The 14,993-nt window shown below is 35.3% G+C and overlaps 1 protein-coding gene across 1 annotated transcript; it reads right to left on the bottom strand.

Moving 5' to 3' along the window:
* Positions 1-3,944: 3,944 nt before the first annotated feature.
* On the bottom strand, positions 3,945-7,729 carry LOC137745284 (carboxylesterase 15-like). Its single transcript, XM_068485214.1, has 2 exons — positions 7,004-7,729; positions 3,945-4,521 (listed from the first exon to the last, which is right to left on the bottom strand). Exons 1-2 carry the CDS (start codon positions 7,675-7,677, stop codon positions 4,215-4,217), a joined length of 981 nt encoding a protein of 326 aa, XP_068341315.1. The 5' UTR covers positions 7,678-7,729; the 3' UTR covers positions 3,945-4,214.
* Positions 7,730-14,993: the final 7,264 nt, after the last annotated feature.

Here is a 14,993-nt window from a genome sequence, read left to right as displayed (position 1 = left end):
AATTAGGAATTAATCAAGTCTTTCGGTGGCTTAAATGTTGATGTGGGCATACCAATTCGCCGTCGAGCTTGGATAGGCAAATAACTTGAATGTGGTGATGTGATGGAATGTGCTGTTAACTTCTGAATCGAGCACCTGTAGAGGCAAAGTTATTTAAATCATTGTGAAGTTTTGGTTCTTGTAAACTGGGTTTGACAACCTCAACTATATTGGTGAAAATATATGTATGCCGAATCGGTGTCAAACTATATGGATAAAGCTACCTAAAGGAGATGAGTGTTGTAATCGTAAAAGTGTTTCGACTGTGTATGTGCCGAACTCTGAATGTAACCTGAGAGTAACCAATCATAGAACACCCAACTTCGCTGAGAAGGCTAATAAAGTGACCTTTTTAGCTAAAGAATCAAAGACTTTTCGCCGACTGAGACATAGGATAAATAGTCAGCCACAAAATCAAAGATAATCCCTAACTATTCAGTCAATCGAGACTTCTAAGGCAAACTGACTCTCCAGCTCTAACCCTGTCGATCCAGTCGGTCGCCTTCACTGGTTGCTTCTGAAAAATTGTCTATCCAGTGGGTTGTCATCGGTCGATTACCAACCTAAACCCATCTATTCAATTAGAATTTATACTGACTGTTAGTAAGTCAATTTCACAAAAAGGTCAGAAGGGTTTGTAAAGAAACATTTCCAAACGTCTTGTCAAAGCAACGAGCAGTGTATGAACCAAAAGGAAATCGCGTTGCAGGCAAGACACATTAATCTTTAAAAATAGGGGGGAAATGAGAATGTGGATAGTTATATAATTTTCTCTGGTCAACACAGAACATCAACTATATGGATAAATACTCTTAACTACTTGAAAATAATTCTATTATGGATTTAGTCTTGATAAGGCATTTTCTTCGGTGGTTGGAAATCAAATGAATCGTGTTCTGTTGTATATTACAATATATCTTATATAATCTCTTTGATTAATGGTTTTTTAAGTTTTGATGACTATCAACTTTTGGCCTGCACTATCCCATTATCATTAACGTTGCCTTATATAAAGTTCGCCCTTCTACTACCCTATGCAAGTATGCAACCTCAACCTAAAGTGGCTTTTCTTCTGCCTGCTACCCTATGAGTATTATAGGATTTGTTTCATTTGGCATGGAGTTGCAATCGTCAATTAACAGTTCAGTTATTTTGCATCACATTTTTCATTGAAGTCTTGTTTTATACACGCTGAAATAGTGTTTCTAATATTTGTTGACGATTGGTTTTGAATTGGTTACTTTAAATTTATCTTGTTATCGAAAGCGGACATGTTAAAATATTAAGTCCAATATTTACCAACGATTAATTTTGAATTGAATGCTTTAACTTTATCTTGCTATCAAAAGCGGACGATCCATGAGTTTTTTTTGTTGAAATCGTTGGAGATACCTATGTCGTCTTTCTCTAGCAAACCACCTATGCCTTGCCACTTAGGTCAAGAGCCTCCCAAGTAACCCAATCCATAGAATGTTATAGTGGTTAGGATGCCTCGTGCACCGCATTAATCTCACTACAGAAAAATGGCACTGGACATGCCAAATCGAGAATAAAATATTTCATACTTTAAGGATAAAACCGACCTAATTCCGAAATACTTATGACTATGATTAACATAAAAGTGAAAAGTATTTTTATATTAATAAATTCGATTAGTAAAGTACTATTGAACATAGTACATTGTAAAGAAGCATTACCGAACGTCTTGTCAAAGCAACCAGCAGTGTGTAAACCAAAAGGAAATCGCGTTGCATGCGAGACGTTAATCTTTAAAAATAGGGGGGAAATGGAAATGTGGATAGTTATATATTTTTTCTCTGGTCAATAAGATAAGGCTCAATTTGTAGTTGATGAATATAATATACAAGCCCTAATCCAAAGCATGGCATGGATTGATAATTATGGACCCACTAAATCTTCTCAGAAGGATCCTCGTAACCAGACAATGAACAATTTCATAATTTAGCATAAAAGCAAAATATTGGATGAGTATACCAAAATCTCATACGAAAGGTTTGATTTGAGTGAGTTTGGTCTAAAAGTTATGGACAGGGACGTTTATTATTGTTTAATCAAGGGGATAAATAGTCCGTCTTGATTTCGTTTTCTTTGTAAAGGGACTACAACAAGGGAAATATTAAACCAATTAAGGGACCATGATAGCTTGTATCCATGTCAAATATTAATCTTGATCATGTAACACTAACTTAACATATGCAATCGTATAATGTTTGGGTTAACTTACGTATAAATCTTGTTGACTGTAACTTAAGAATAAATTTCTCTTATTTGAAAACCAATTTTATCACATTTATATACAGTTATGAAATATTTAAAATGAAAGCGTTAGCTCGGTTTGTTTAACTTGTGCTGATTTATTTGTATTGACATTGAATCTCACATTGATGAGACAAGAGACCTTATATAAGTTGAGTTATTTTTCATATTGTTAATTGATTTTATGATGGAATCTCAATTTTCTTTAGTTTTAATTGTTTGAGATGCCTTTCAAATAATATTCAGGACACTATTATAGTTAAAGATTATATAGTTGGGGTCAGGCCTTATATCTCCTGTTTGTCTTTTTATTATTTTATACAATGATATATTTATATTAAAAGGTGACGACTTTAGGCTAAGCTACACAATAGTTCAATCATAATAATTTGGTATTTAACTTGCAATTTACAGAGTCAAACCTAATGCTAACACTTACAAAATAGAGAATAATACTATTTAAATTCGGGAAGAAAGTAGAGAATAATACTATTAGATCGTAATACTAAGTCGTATATTTTTCAAATCATGAATAAAGCTCTCCTACCGTCGAATTTCTGAAAGAAAATTATAATTTAAAATGATAAGACTTGTAAGATGATAACACCCTTCTTCCTCAACTTACAAGACAAGAATGACTCTTTCAATCATCGTATAGAAGCCTAGTTTTGGGAGTGAGTGAAGAAGGGCCATAGAGCTTAGCCATGTGTAGACCGAATGGTCTCACGAAGCCGGTCACAACGGTTGGCTATACGATCCTTTGCAACAGTTTAAGGGAACCAGACTTTAGGAATGTATCAATAAGGTATGCCCTAATTTTCTTATCGCTATCTTTTTGAAGCAGATAGTTAACAAATCATAAAAGCCTTTAGATCAACTAATAGCGAAAGAAGGAAACGATTTATCCTCTCCCTAGTAACTTATGTTAACAAACTCATGCAAAAAATGAGGAAAAAAAATCTGATTAGCCCTTTATAATACTACCCCTGTTTCCGTAATGGATTACCTTAACACTAGATTGACAATAAAAAAACTCCCTTACAGCAAGACATGCTGCGACTTAAGATTCAAGTACCATTGAAAAGACTAAAGAAACGGGAGGAATGACTACTTGTAATAAAGCACAGGCTAATACGGGCCGACCAGAAGAAGCAAGGCTTAGATTACTAGATCATGGACACAATCTTCCTAGAAGAGCGCCTTGCCTCGCCTTTTCTAGACTCTCCTTCTTGCTTGCTTTGTGGTCTGTTGGCTCCTTTTAGTCCCTCAAGTAACTTTCGTACCTTGTAGCGGTTTCTTCTAAGGCTGTTTGCTAACATCACCAATTGAAGGAGAGTCAGCCAGAGATGGTGATTACTTGGCTAAGGTTCTGAAAGAAAGACCATTACCCTCTAGTTATTAGCCTTGTTTCTGACAAAATTCTTGATCCTAGGCTCAAACCGTTTAGGTTTTTTTTTCTATGTGGACCAAGCATGATAATTTTAAGCAGTGCAATGGTTAGTTGTTCACGGACTAGCTATACCTACTGTTTCTTTTTTAGGGTCAATATTAGTAATGCAGTTCATCCAACGATAAACCTAATCCCAATCATAGAGCTACGACACAATCAAACCCTAACGAACAAAGTGTTGAATTGAATCGTACCAGTCTTTACTGGGAATTATTACTCATTATTTACTCCCATAACATACAACATAAAACATACATACATACATACATACAACTTTTCATGATAAATATTAATACTTATTGCTTGCTCATATTCAGAAAAAGCAAGTTGCTAGCTACACCTACAAATTCTTGCATACAAACAGACAAGCTCAAACACTTCAGAATAAATTAAAGAGCTGGAAACACTTCCAACAATATCACATGCAAGCATACAGATGGTGCCTTAATCAGTTGGAGTTTTCGGTCATAAATCTTTTAATAATTTGCAGAGCTTCATTTGAGACTTCTGAGTATGGATCATTAGTTAAAAAACCATGTTGCTCTCCTTCAAATTCGACATACTCAATTTTCTTTCCCAAATCTTTTAACTTTCTCCAGTAGCTCTCCACCCTATCTTTCAACAGTTCATTGCCACCCACGATAACCAAGATGGGATCAAGGGCCACCTTCTCAAGGTTTGGACTGTTTGGTCCAAATGGGTTGACCATTGGATGGTCTCTGGTTTCTCCTACTGGCATCGAAAGCCTCCAAAATCTGCAAGAATTATAACAGTTAACATAGATATCAAATTAATTTCATATAAATCTTACAGGGATCCTAATATGATACATATCAAATCTTTTACGTGGGAATAATACTAGAAGGAATAATGTTAACTAAAAAAGAGAAATGATCACAAAAATGTTCTCTTGTAAATTTATTTCGATATCCAGAGTCAAATACGTGTACAATATTAGAACCATCAGTAATGCATTGGTTAAGGGAATATGACAAGGAATATTGTTTGATTGAAAAAAAAAAGATAATGGATATGGCACTATCTTAATCATTTTTGGTGTGCAAAGGTCATACTCATATTGGATTAAGCACTACTTACACGATAATTAGACTTGCTTGTTATCCTGATATCAAGGTTATCTAGCTTTATATCATAGTCATTTCGGGTTAGTTGGTCATGCTTATATTGGCTTAAGCAATATCTTACACGTTTGAAAAGAAACTCAAAGTTTGATCATTATTCGTGCATGGTAAGTAGCAATGTTGCATATGTTCATACCACACAAATCAAATCAAAGTATCTTCAATAATTGTCAAAACCACAGTATTTGTTTTTCTGATGTTGAAAGAAGTACTAAGTTTGAATGTCTCAAAAATTTTAGAAATTCTTTTCGTTAATTGTTATAAACACTGAAATAATCATCACGCTCTTCTTAGTTTTCTTACTAGAGATGAGTGCATCATGACTACTTTTTTTTTTTGGTAATAATAGCTCTCACTCTATATCAATTTTTTTTAAGCTATCTAAGTGGTCACCATTTAACTATTTATTTTTGTTTCTCTTCTCATGAATGTAAGAGGTTCTAACTCCGAAATTTTTTTATTTAAAAAAATACCAACTGATATTCTTCATATGCTAAACTTGACGTGTTTAAATCTAATCAAGTTATGATCATTTTGATTATAGTTATTATTTTTTGGATTGCCCATGTTGGTAAAACACGGAAGAGGATCCTCTCCAGATCCACTTTGTGGGGATCCTTAGGATCCCCACATCCTGACAATTCATCATACATCGTGCAGTCAGTTTTTATCAGGTATTATTTGTGTTTAATTTTAAATATAAAAAATCAAATAATTTTTGGTCGCACGATGCACAATGAATTGCTAAGATGTGAGGATCCTTAGATCCTCACAATTTGGATCCGAATGAGATCCAAATCCGTAAAACACAAGCTAATTAAGCTTAAATTATTACTTTGAGATATTATTTGGATAAGGACACCTCCAATACCAAATGATGACTCATTCAAGGTCAAGTCATGGCACACGTAAACAAGAAATGAGTTTCACATCAACAACTTTAGAGGGATTTGGAGGGCATCTTCTCCCCTAGGTGTCTTCTAGCTAGTAGTCATCACCTATAATTTATATATAGTCTAATTTTAGACCATAAAAGTATATAGTCTTTGTCTTATGAAAGGACAAATAATTACGATGCAATTCACATGTGCCGACATCTTTTATGGTCAAGATGGATATGACATTTAAATGATTGACAAAACATCTCACAATGCATATATGTCCCTAGTCAAATGTGATTGAATGCCCTCATAAACCTTAATTTGGATGCTTTTGATTGTAGTCAAAATTTACTCTATGAGATTCCCATTTCTTTGTACCAAAATGATTTGTTGCTTTATGGATCCTCATGAATAGGTAGAAATGCCTTCTTACAAATTCACAAGGTGGCCAATTGCAACGTATAATTTTTCATCTTTCTGTAAAAGAGACGCAAGTTTCTGGTACAGATAAAAACTTCTCTGAAAAGAGAAATGGGGTATACAAGTTTTGGGTTTTTCTACAAACAAGTGGACACCTAGCTAACAGCCCATTTGAGAACAAAAACAAAATAGTTGACACCAAGGGAATTAATTAGATTATGGAACTTCGTCTCATGCATGGAGTTGACTTAATTAGGGTTTGTGTAACTTTTATCAAGCAAAAATACTTGTACACATCTGAAGAAGCACATTATCCGAATTAAGTAATTAGATTTGTATGCACTTATTAATTGTGACTTGTTTTTTGTATCAAGGTGCAGACGTAGAACATTATGGCTGACTTATCTCATGCTTACTTCTACAATGTTGAAAAAAAAATTAAAGTGCAAATTTTCACACTCCCTATTGATTGAAATAACAATTTAAAACATTATGTGAATCTAAACTATTGATAGAGAGGTTTAGATTGAATATACAATTCAAAATAGACGACAAAAATGTAAAATTATCACACAAGAGAATATTAATTAATACATAAATGGACGATATGAAATCTCACAATATATGTTATATTATGTTCCTTAAATATATGATCCAGATTGAATGTGGAGATTGTCATATACCAAGTTGTAAGATAAGAGATCATTTTCGTCATGAAGAAGAGAAAAAGATAAGAGAGCACTAAATGTGCAAACTGGCAAAAGGACAAGACTCGAAAAGTTTTGAAGGAATACCTGTCAAGTATTTCCAAACTCAACAATACCTCACAAGGACCTTCCTCTGACTTTGTCCTTTCCGCCCCACCAAAAAATGGCGCCAGCAGCACAAACCCGCGTACCCTAATCGGAGCCGGCTTGATCGACCCCGTCGCGAACCGAACCGCCAGGTGGTGAGCCATATTCCCACCTGAAGAGTCACCCAATACAAAAACCCGGTCGAAGTCAGCTGTACCACGAATCCATGCATCACAGTTATTCGTGCTCTTTCCCGAAGCCTCCCTTTGCAGCCACTCCACTGCACTCACTGCATCGTCAATTGCGGCCGGAAGCTTGTGCTCTGGAGCGAGCCTATAGTCGGGAGATAGCACAAGGGCCTGGAGCCCCGACGACAGGCGGATGCAGCAATTGTGGCAGTTTGGCCACATGTGTGAGCCAACACAGAAGCCGCCACCGTGGAAGTAGAACACCACGGGGAGCTTGGAATCTTGGTTTGTCGATTTGGGTTTGTATAAACGAAGGGAAAGTCTGTGTTTTTTGTCGAAAGTGATGTCTTTGAAGCCCACGGAGCCGTCATCAATGACAGGAATGTTGAAGTTTATGTCCGTTAAAGAGCAACGGTTGATCGAACCGTCGCTAAAGACTTGGAGGACGCCCAAGCAATCTTCTACTATGTGAGGGAGGGAACCCATTTTCTTCTTCTTCTTCTTTTTGGTTTGGTTAATTGGGAATGGAGGGTGAAGAAGGCTGGCTCATGGTTAGGGGTATATATAGAGAGGACAAAGAGGAGGGTGGGTGATGGTGGGGATAGAGTGAAATTTGAGGGTTATTTTGTAAATTAGTTAATGGGGACATTATTGAAGGTGTTCGCATATGCATGCATGGCCATTGGTTTATCTTATTGTTTTGAATATGGACCATATATAAATGAGCTTGGTAGCTGTAGAAAGTTGGCTTGGATGGTTGAAAATTACCAGTTTCCTGGAAACCTATCAAAATGCTAGCATGTGTGTGAATATATATCTATTTCTTAAAAATTATAAAGTCTACGTGGCACGCAATTTCAGTAATTGAGTTAACTATGTTTTTTGGTGGCTTAAATGCTAATGTGGGCGTATCAATTCGTCGACTAGCTAAGCTAGGCGAATAACTTGAATGTGGTGAGGTGATGGAATGCACAGTTAACTTCCGAATCGAGTGATTGTGGCCGAGGAATGAACATTCTCAGTCTTGGGTTCTAAAACCTAAAGACAAGGTTATTTAAATCATTGTGATGTTCTGGATCATGTGCACAGGGTTCGGCAGCCTCAACTATATTGGTGAAAATGTAGGTCCACCGAATCAGCATCAAACTATATGGACAAAGATACTCAAAGGAGATGAGCATCCTAATTTTAAAAGTGGTTCGGCTATCTGTATGCCAAACTTGGGAGTAACCAGTCATAGAACACCCAACTTTACCAAGAAGGCTAATGAAGTGACATCTTTTGCTAAAGAATCAAAGACTTATTGCCGATTAAGACTTAGGATAAATAGTCAGCCACAGAATCAATGATAATATCTTCCTATCCAGTCGGTTGAGACTCTTAAGCCAAACTGACTCTACAACTCCAGCCCCGTCGATCCAGTCGGTCCCTTCATTGGATGTTTATGAAAAACTCGTCTAAAAGATGCGAAAGGGTTTCGCGTAGAGCGTTAATTTGTGTTTTGAGTTGAAAGTCATCTTCTTGTTGCCCACAATCTTGTATTTGTAGGTGAAGAAGGTTGAGGTTCCACTATAAAACCAGTTGGCAATATAGGGAGTAGCCCAACCTTTTATAAGTTCTTGCAAGGTTTATCCTTTCACCAACGTGGGACTCTTTTACCATCACATTCTCACACGCCCCCTACGTGTGTTGAATTTTCAAGTCAAACACGTGAACAACTCGAATTGGATGACGTGGAGCACATGTGGCTATTGAGCTTCACACGTAGGCTAACCTGCTCTGATACCATGATGAAGGTTAAGGCTCCACCATAAACCTAATTGGCAATATAGGGAGTAGCCCAACCTCTTATAAGTCATTGCAAGGTTTCTCCCTCACCAATATGAAACTCTTTTACTTTCACAGTCTCACAATAGGAATAAATTGCTTGATATTTAAGTCTAAGTCGTACTATAGAGTGTGATGGCCTTCCAACTCCTTGGAATATTATCATAATATACTTGAAATTATCTTCAACTCCTCATGGCCAACTGGTCCCTTTTATCTCTTTTTAACTCAAGATCAAGTCCAAGCCTTATACTTGATTATCTCCAGAGTAATAGAGATAGTTGCATGTAACATATCTAGTCGTCATTTCAACATGAGTCCTCATTACATGAAACACTGGACTCCTTAATTATTCCTACTCTCAAGCACTTTCAAAATAATTACCAATAACACTTCGGACATTATGATTATTAAAAGGGGTTTTTTAATTTTAATCCTTCAAGAAAATTGAAATTTAAAATAAACCTGGTGTTAGATTACATATTGATTATAATTCCTTGATGTGTCATTAATTCAAACTAATTAATGTGCATTTTATTTAATGTCTCCCATTAAATATTTAAATTTATTAACATACAAATTTTAATTTATTTTTTGATCAAAAATGAGTTTTTTAATTTATTAATTTTATTTAACATTCTTAAACTTGAAAGACTCAATTAATGTACCTAAATGTTAGTACCGAAATGTGTGTACCGAAATGTATTATATTAAACTAATGTATTTAAATGTTAGTACTGAAATGTATGTACCGAAATATATGCACCGAAATATATTATATTAAATTAATGTACCTAACTGTGACAACCCATCCCTAATTTTATGTTTTATAAATTTTAAAAGCGTGAATTGACGAAAATGCCATAGAGGCAAGGATTTTGACTACCATTTCCATTGTTTAGAGAGATGTATGAGTCGTTCTTTTGGAGTATTTGCATAGTAATCATTGCCACGAACGTATAGACAAAAGCTGTTTGCGAGTCTGGATTATAACAGTATAGTTACGTTTGAAATTGGTTATTTAAAGTTTAGCTATAAATAAATTGAACTCCCCACCTTGTGGGAAAGAAACCAATCAGATTTTAAGCAAGAATAAGGGGACCAATCAGCTATTTTGTTTAAGTGACCAATTAGATATGTTAGAAGGAGGACCAATCAGAAATTAGAGAGAAGGATCAGCCAATCAGGAAGGAGAGAGAAGAACCTCATCCTCTTCCCTTTCAACCCGTGCATACCACACAACCCAGTTCGACCTCTCATTTTCCAAGGCCGATTTCGGCCAACTCCGGTGGAGTTTTTCGATGCCACCACCACCATCTTGAAGCTATCATTCCCCTCTACAAAACCCACCGAAGAACCACCTTGATTAACCACGGTATGTGCCTGTGGCGGTTTGAGGCCATGAAAGTTGACGAAAATCAACAATGCTCCGGCCAGTCTTTTCAATTTTCCAACGAATCGGCAAAGCGATGGCCGATGCCACCACTTGGGCTTTGTAGCCCATCATCCTAGGAGAAAATCCCGACCAACCTTGACCCCGTTGGAGCACCTAGACGACGAATCGACGCCGGGAAGCTTTAGGCACCCGCCGGCTCTGTGGGCAACATTGACCATCTTCCGTCCACTTTTGAACTTCGTGGCCAGTATGAAAATTGTTCCTCTCTTTAAGATCTTCATTTCTTTGAAATTTGAGAATTTTTAGAAATAGTGGAATTTTTCCGACAAACTGTGGCGGCGAACCACCACGTGTGGCAGCGCATGGGCCAAGACCCCACCTGACCATCTTTGGCTAATTTGGATGCTCCAATTCTATATTTGACATTCTTTAGTGAAATTACAATATTTTAATGTAGTTTCGTAGTTGACCACCTAGTTGGCCGTCACGGGGTTCTTGCATGAATTGACGATATGACCGTTGGATCGTCACCAAACCTTAGTAGCTTATAGTACATAATATTTGAGGACCACAGGAACTTACGGATCGGGAATCCGACGTATGGATCTTTCCGAATCAGATTTGTAAGTTCGTAAAATAAAATATCGACCGCCACTTAAATTTAGCAATTGGCAGAGATCCGACCATTGGATCATTCCGAAACTTTAGGATGTTGTTCTAGAAGCATAATGTGTATCTTTGAAAGTTACGGATCAGAAATCTGAGTTAGTAATCTTCTGGATTGAGTTACGTAGGGTTGTGGACCTTACCGTTGATCTTTGACTGACAGTTGACTTTTGGTCAATGGGTCTCAAATCATTCTAGAACGTCCTTGGGATGTGTTTTATGTAAGTTACGTGTTTTATTGATAAGAGTTCTAAGACGTGATTGAATATTTGTTCTAGGTGATGATCATTCGTGATGTCTCGATATTCGTGCCAGGGAGTCGTGGCGCGGACCTCAGGTGAGTGGATCTTTTACTTTTATAGTATATATATGATTGATGGTTCCACAAATACTTTTAAATTGATTTATGCATTTTATGCCATGTTAATATATATTTTAAAATACTATGATATGGTTGAGTTTTAGATTGTATCATGGCATATCCATATGCATATTACCTGCATATAATTGTTGCGAATGCTTGGAAGTGCCAAGGTGAACGTGGGACACGCAGGTAAGTTCAGGTGAGTTTATGGTGTTATTTGAAATGATTGAGTTATGGCTTGACTATATTTATGTTTTATGCAACTCCGACACTGTTGTACAGGTTGCGATAGGCAACTTCAACACTGTCGTACATGTTGCAATAGGCAACTTCGACACTGTCGTACAAGTTGCAATAATAGAGAACTCCGACATTGTCATACAGGTTGCAATAATAGGCAACTCCGACATTGTCGTACAAGTTGCAATAATAGACAACTCCGACATTGTCGTACAAGTTGCAATAATAGACTAGGCAACTCCGACACTGTCGTACATGTTGCAATACTAGGCAACTCCGACACTATCGTACATGTTACATTAGACAACTTCGACTCATGTGTTATCATAGATTGATTTATGAGTCGTACAGGTTGCGTTAGGCAACTCCAACTCATGTATTATCATAGATTGATGAGCACCTGATTTTTTTTATATACTGTTGCCGATATGTAGTGATTTGGAATATTCTTGGATTTACTATTGATTTACATTTGATTTCATATTTATACGTAGTATGATTTCCTGGAAACTATACATGTATTACAGCGAGGGATTATAACGTTTAGAAGGTCTTTATTAAAGCGTTATTTTCAGGCCCACTCACTCTTGTTTTTTTTATCCCTCCAGGTTCTAGTAGCAGAGTTTTCGTATTGATGAGGATTCGTGGCAAATCTTGGCATTGGAGATTACCTTCAATGGTATGATTTTCAATCCACTCTACTATACTTTACTTATGCTCTGACGTCACATGTGAAATGGGTTCATTTCCGCTCACAGCGCACTCTCGTATTTAGGCACTTTTAGGTTTTAATTTATTCACATATTCCACATCACTATACTTTATGGCTTCGTCACCTTCCAGGTGTCGGCCAACACAACTCGATTTGAAGTCCTAGTGGACAATCCGGGTCGGGATGTGTCATAAATGTATGTACTGAAATATATGCACCGAAATGTATTATATTGAATTGAGGTACCTAAATGTTTGTATCAAAATGTCTGTACTGAAATGTGTGTACCTAAATATATGCACTGCAATGTATAATTAATAATGAATTTAATGTACCTAAATGAAGAAGACAAAGTATATCGAAATATATTGTACAACAAAAATTAGTTTATCTAAATATTTACAACAATATATATATTAGGATAAATGAAATGAAAATGAAAATTATAATAAAATAAAATTAATACATTAAAAATTAGGAAGAAAAAGAGAAATAATTAAAAAATCAAAATATAATTAATAAATGAGGTTATTAATGTATCAAGGGACTCAAATTAGATTTTGATCTTACTCATGGTTTTAATCTAAAAATCATCTTTGCCAAGGATTAAAATGAAGTTTTCTATTATTAAAACCATAATGATAAATATTAAAAATGATTTTGATCTTCTTTTAATCTAACGACTACAAACATATAGACTGATAGTACAAAATTGAGTATAAACATTACCCAATCTCACTCATCACATATATCACATAGATAAAAAAATTTGTTACGAGCCAAATTAAAGAAATGAAAAACTTTGTCCATTCAAAAATCGGCTACCTAGTTTTACTTTTCAACAATATTAGACATACCATTCATCAAATCTGTTTACCAAACGACCACTAGGAATACCTGTACTACAATTCACCATACATCGGTGATTTCCTTTTAGGACAATCCCCCGTTTTCAAAATGATGGAAAATGGTCACTAGGAAATACCTATATACTACAATTTCCATGTTGTTTTCTTTAGTATTTTTTTTTTTTTTTTGACGTACTAGTGTCAAGCCACAATTATCCACTCCTTCGAGACCCGAATAGGTTATGTAGAATTTCACCTTAAGTGTGGCCATGGTTAAGTAGACTCACCAGCTCAGAGCATCGAACTCGGAACTTCCCACATTTTTGTTTATTGGGGAGCCACAGTCTGCGCCCTTACCACTGGGTCGCTTGCTGTGGTTGTTTTCTTTAGTAGTTTAGTAGATATTAAAATTTGTTCAAAATATTCAATAATATTCATGTTAAAAATGGAATATCTAGAAAAATATAAAACAAATGTGTGTACTTTTCAGGAACGTATTCAATTGGGATATTGAAGAATTTTAAAAGGGTTTAGAAATGCAAGTGGCTTGTAACTTGGTTAAGATCTTTTGTCTTTGTACCCAAGTTTCTGAGTTTAAATCCCCGACCCGTTCCTGTAGTTTAATGTAGATTATTCTAACGTTTGTAAAAAAAAAAAAAAAATTATTGGAGTATTTTTTAGGATTGAAATGTATCTTAAAGGTGAGAGATATTCAATTAGAATTTCAAAGGAGGTTATAGAAGTTCATAAAAGCTTCATGTATTTGATTAGTATTTTAAAGGAGTATATAAAAATTCATGTGTATGCAAGTAGCCCTCTTCCACAATAGTGGAGAGGAGTGTTGCCCTTGTATCACGGCGTGGGTTCAAATCCTCTAATATCTAATCTAACAAATCTATTTTTTGAGAAAAACAAAAAAAGTTCAAGTGTATTAAATAACGATGTAATTTTAAAACACTAGTTATACGAGGATTTAAATGTATCCTTGGAAGTCCATGGGTATTCAATCAAGATTCTAAAGGAGTTTATGAAGGGGAACTTTAACGAAAAACTTTCGGTATTTTTCACTTTAACGAACCACATTTTTACACTAAAAAGTCAATCATGGGACTATTCACTTTACCCTTTATTTTGTCTTTATCGTTAGAACTCAAAATTTTCAAGTCATTTTCATTAGTTTTCCTTTTATAAAACTCTAGAGAAATAAGAAGTCCCTAAAACTCCATGTGTATTCAATTAGAATATAATTTTTAAAGTATTTTAAAAGTTAAAGAGTGTGATGTATTTGGAAAGATTTTATACTGTTCTAGGCTTTAGGAAATCAAATCAAACTCCATCAAACTTCATGATTTACCCAATGATATATTTAGATTGCATGAATTTATAACTGTATTAAAATCCCAGTTCAATACACATGGCTTAGTTAGCAGTGTGGATAGTCTTGTCCTACTAAATTGCAATAGAGGGTGTATTGTATATGAGTTTGATCCATTTTGCTCGATTTTGAAATTCAGTTGTATTGAATATAGACTTTTAAAGGGTTAATAGAAGTCATTCTATATTTAATAAAGATTTTTTATGACTTCTAAAAATTCTGAAGATCTTGTGTTATACAATTATGACTTTTTGGGAGTCAACAAAAATCCAGGTGTATTCAAATTTCATTAATTCAAAGAATTTTAAAACATCATGGATATTGAGCACTCTTATAATAAGTTTTTTATCATAACAAATCGAACTTCTCCCCCT

This window comes from Pyrus communis, chromosome 9, assembly GCF_963583255.1.
Source record: "Pyrus communis chromosome 9, drPyrComm1.1, whole genome shotgun sequence".
NCBI lineage: Eukaryota > Viridiplantae > Streptophyta > Magnoliopsida > Rosales > Rosaceae > Pyrus > Pyrus communis.
The sequence above is the reverse complement of the archived record's forward strand: the minus strand, read 5'-3'. Positions and strand labels throughout refer to the sequence as shown.